At 44.0% G+C, this 2,134-nt stretch overlaps 1 protein-coding gene across 1 annotated transcript; it reads left to right on the top strand.

Annotated features, from left to right (window-relative positions):
- Nucleotides 1–639: 639 nt before the first annotated feature.
- LOC149254508 (uncharacterized) lies at nt 640–1,116 on the top strand. Its single transcript, XM_089454801.1, has one exon. The coding sequence runs from the start codon at nt 640–642 to the stop codon at nt 1,114–1,116; it is 477 nt and encodes a 158-aa protein (XP_089310927.1).
- The last annotated feature ends 1,018 nt before the right edge of the window (nt 1,117–2,134 follow it).

Here is a 2,134-nt window from a genome sequence, read left to right as displayed (position 1 = left end):
AAATTAGCTCTTAGAAGACCGCTATATGCCTCGCCTATCGATGTTATTTTCCTCAATGAAACCCTTAGCTCTGCTGAAGCTATCTCCCTAATATTGCAATCGATGCTTCCAGGCTAGTCCTTTATCGACCTTGACATAAGTGGTCATTCGAGAGGCATTGCCCTGGGGTTAAACTTGCGAACTATCAATCTCTGTAACTGCTGGGGAGGGCCAGGTTATCTTGGGGCAGATTTATTCTTGGCTAATCTAGGGAGGGAGATACAGACTATTAATGTCTATGGGTCGTGCCAACACAGGCCTGAATTTTGTGACCGCCTTCTTAACTCTGAACTATGTCAAAAGGATTTTCTTATTATGGGAGGGGATTTACAATTCTCCATAGGACATGCGGAATCATGGGGACGGAGAGCATAAATTGATCCCCTATCAGTCTATTTTGAGAATGTACTGGGAGCCCACAATCTGATGGAGATCCCCATCACAAAGATGCAACCCACTTGGCGGAACAATAGAATAGGGGAAGACAGTCTAGCTCATAGACTAGATAGATTTCTTATTAAGGAAGGCCTTCTCAATCAGGGTCTAATTCATAGGCAATGGGTGGGATCAGGGGGCATCTCTGACCATCTGCCTATCTATATGGAAATCAGCAAAGGGCAGGGGAAACCTAAGGGTCCCTTCAAGTTTTGTGCCACATGGCTGAAGGACCCTTCCTACATTAGTATGGTCACAGATTTCTGGAAGGTGCACCCCCCTGCTGCAACAGGTCACATTGTGGAAGGGTTTGCTCAAAACCTTAATGAGTTGAAGAGACTCTCCAAAATTTGGGCTCATAACAAGAGGAGGCGGGATGATCAAGCCCTCAAAGAGGCTGAAACAGAAATTGCGGACTTTGAGAATATCTTGGGAGGGGTTTACAGCTCCACTGAACATAAGGATAGAATCTCATCTCTATATGCCACTAGAGGGAAAATCTTAAAGGAACGCGAAGAATCATGGAGGCTGAGAAGTAGAGTGATTTGGATGCTTGAGGGAGATGATAACACCAAGTTTTATCATAAATTCGCAAATGGGAGGAAGGCAATCAACACCATCTGGCAGCTTCTGAATGAATAAGGACACCTTGTAAATACCTTCCCCTAGCTAGCAGCACTGGCATCCTCTCACTTCAAGAAAATATACAGAGCACCCCCCACAGTGAACCTTGCCGAAATTATACAAGTGGCACAACTATTCCCATGTTTTTTGGATCAGGAGGAAGGAAGGGAACTAAGGAAGTCACCTTAGGAGAGCTGGAAGCCACCCTCAAATGGTTTAAGAAAGATAAGAGTCCTGGGCCGAATGGTTGGACGATGGAATTATACTTAGCATTTTTTGAGATTCTGGGCTTAGACCTCCTCAAGGTAGTGGAAGACTCCAGAGCTAATGGAAAGATGTGTGAACCCTTCAATGCTACTTTCATTACTCTCATCCCCAAGACTGACAATCCAAACTCTTTTGACGACTACAGACCGATCTCTCTTTTCAATTGCATCTATAAGATCATGGCTAAAATCATTGCCAACCGCTTAAGGCCCATCCTATCCACCTACATCTCACAGGAGCAATTTTCCTTTCTTCAGCACCGTCAGATCCACGAAGCGGTGGGAACAACCCAAGAAGTCATGCACTCATTGCATTACAAGAAAATCATAGGTATGATCCTCAAGGTCGACCTCTCTAAGGCATTTGATAGAGCCTGTTGGATGTACATTAGAATGCTTTTAACCCATCTTGGGTTCCCATTTGTCTTCATCAGATGGATTATGGATTATATCACTAACAGTCCATTAAGTGTTCTGGTCAATGGCGCAGCCTCTCCTTTCTTTCATTCTGAAAGAGGCCTTCGACAGGGTTGTCCACTCTCACCACTCCTATTCCTCCTAATAATGGAGGGGCTTAGTAGACTCATCAAAACAGAGGTCAAAGGGGAAGATTGCAGAGTATAAAATTCATGGAAGACTGCATCTTAACACACCTGTTATTTGTGGATGATGTCTTAATTTACCTCAATGGAGGTATAGGGGACTTGACCATCATAAAGAACATTTTCTCCCTATTTCAAGTGGCTACAGGCATGATGGTAAACTGTAGT

This window comes from Pinus tabuliformis, chromosome 7 (genome assembly GCF_031772625.1).
Source record: "Pinus tabuliformis cultivar Carrire ecotype Pingquan chromosome 7, CPIR1, whole genome shotgun sequence".
NCBI classification, from domain to species: Eukaryota; Viridiplantae; Streptophyta; class Pinopsida; order Pinales; family Pinaceae; genus Pinus; species Pinus tabuliformis.
This window is presented reverse-complemented; position numbering and strand designations above follow the sequence as displayed.

What these genes read in the sequence shown, in the direction of transcription:
- LOC149254508 (XM_089454801.1), top strand. Translation starts at nt 640, where the DNA reads ATGGAAATCAGCAAAGGGCAGGGGAAACCTAAGGGTCCCTTCAAGTTT.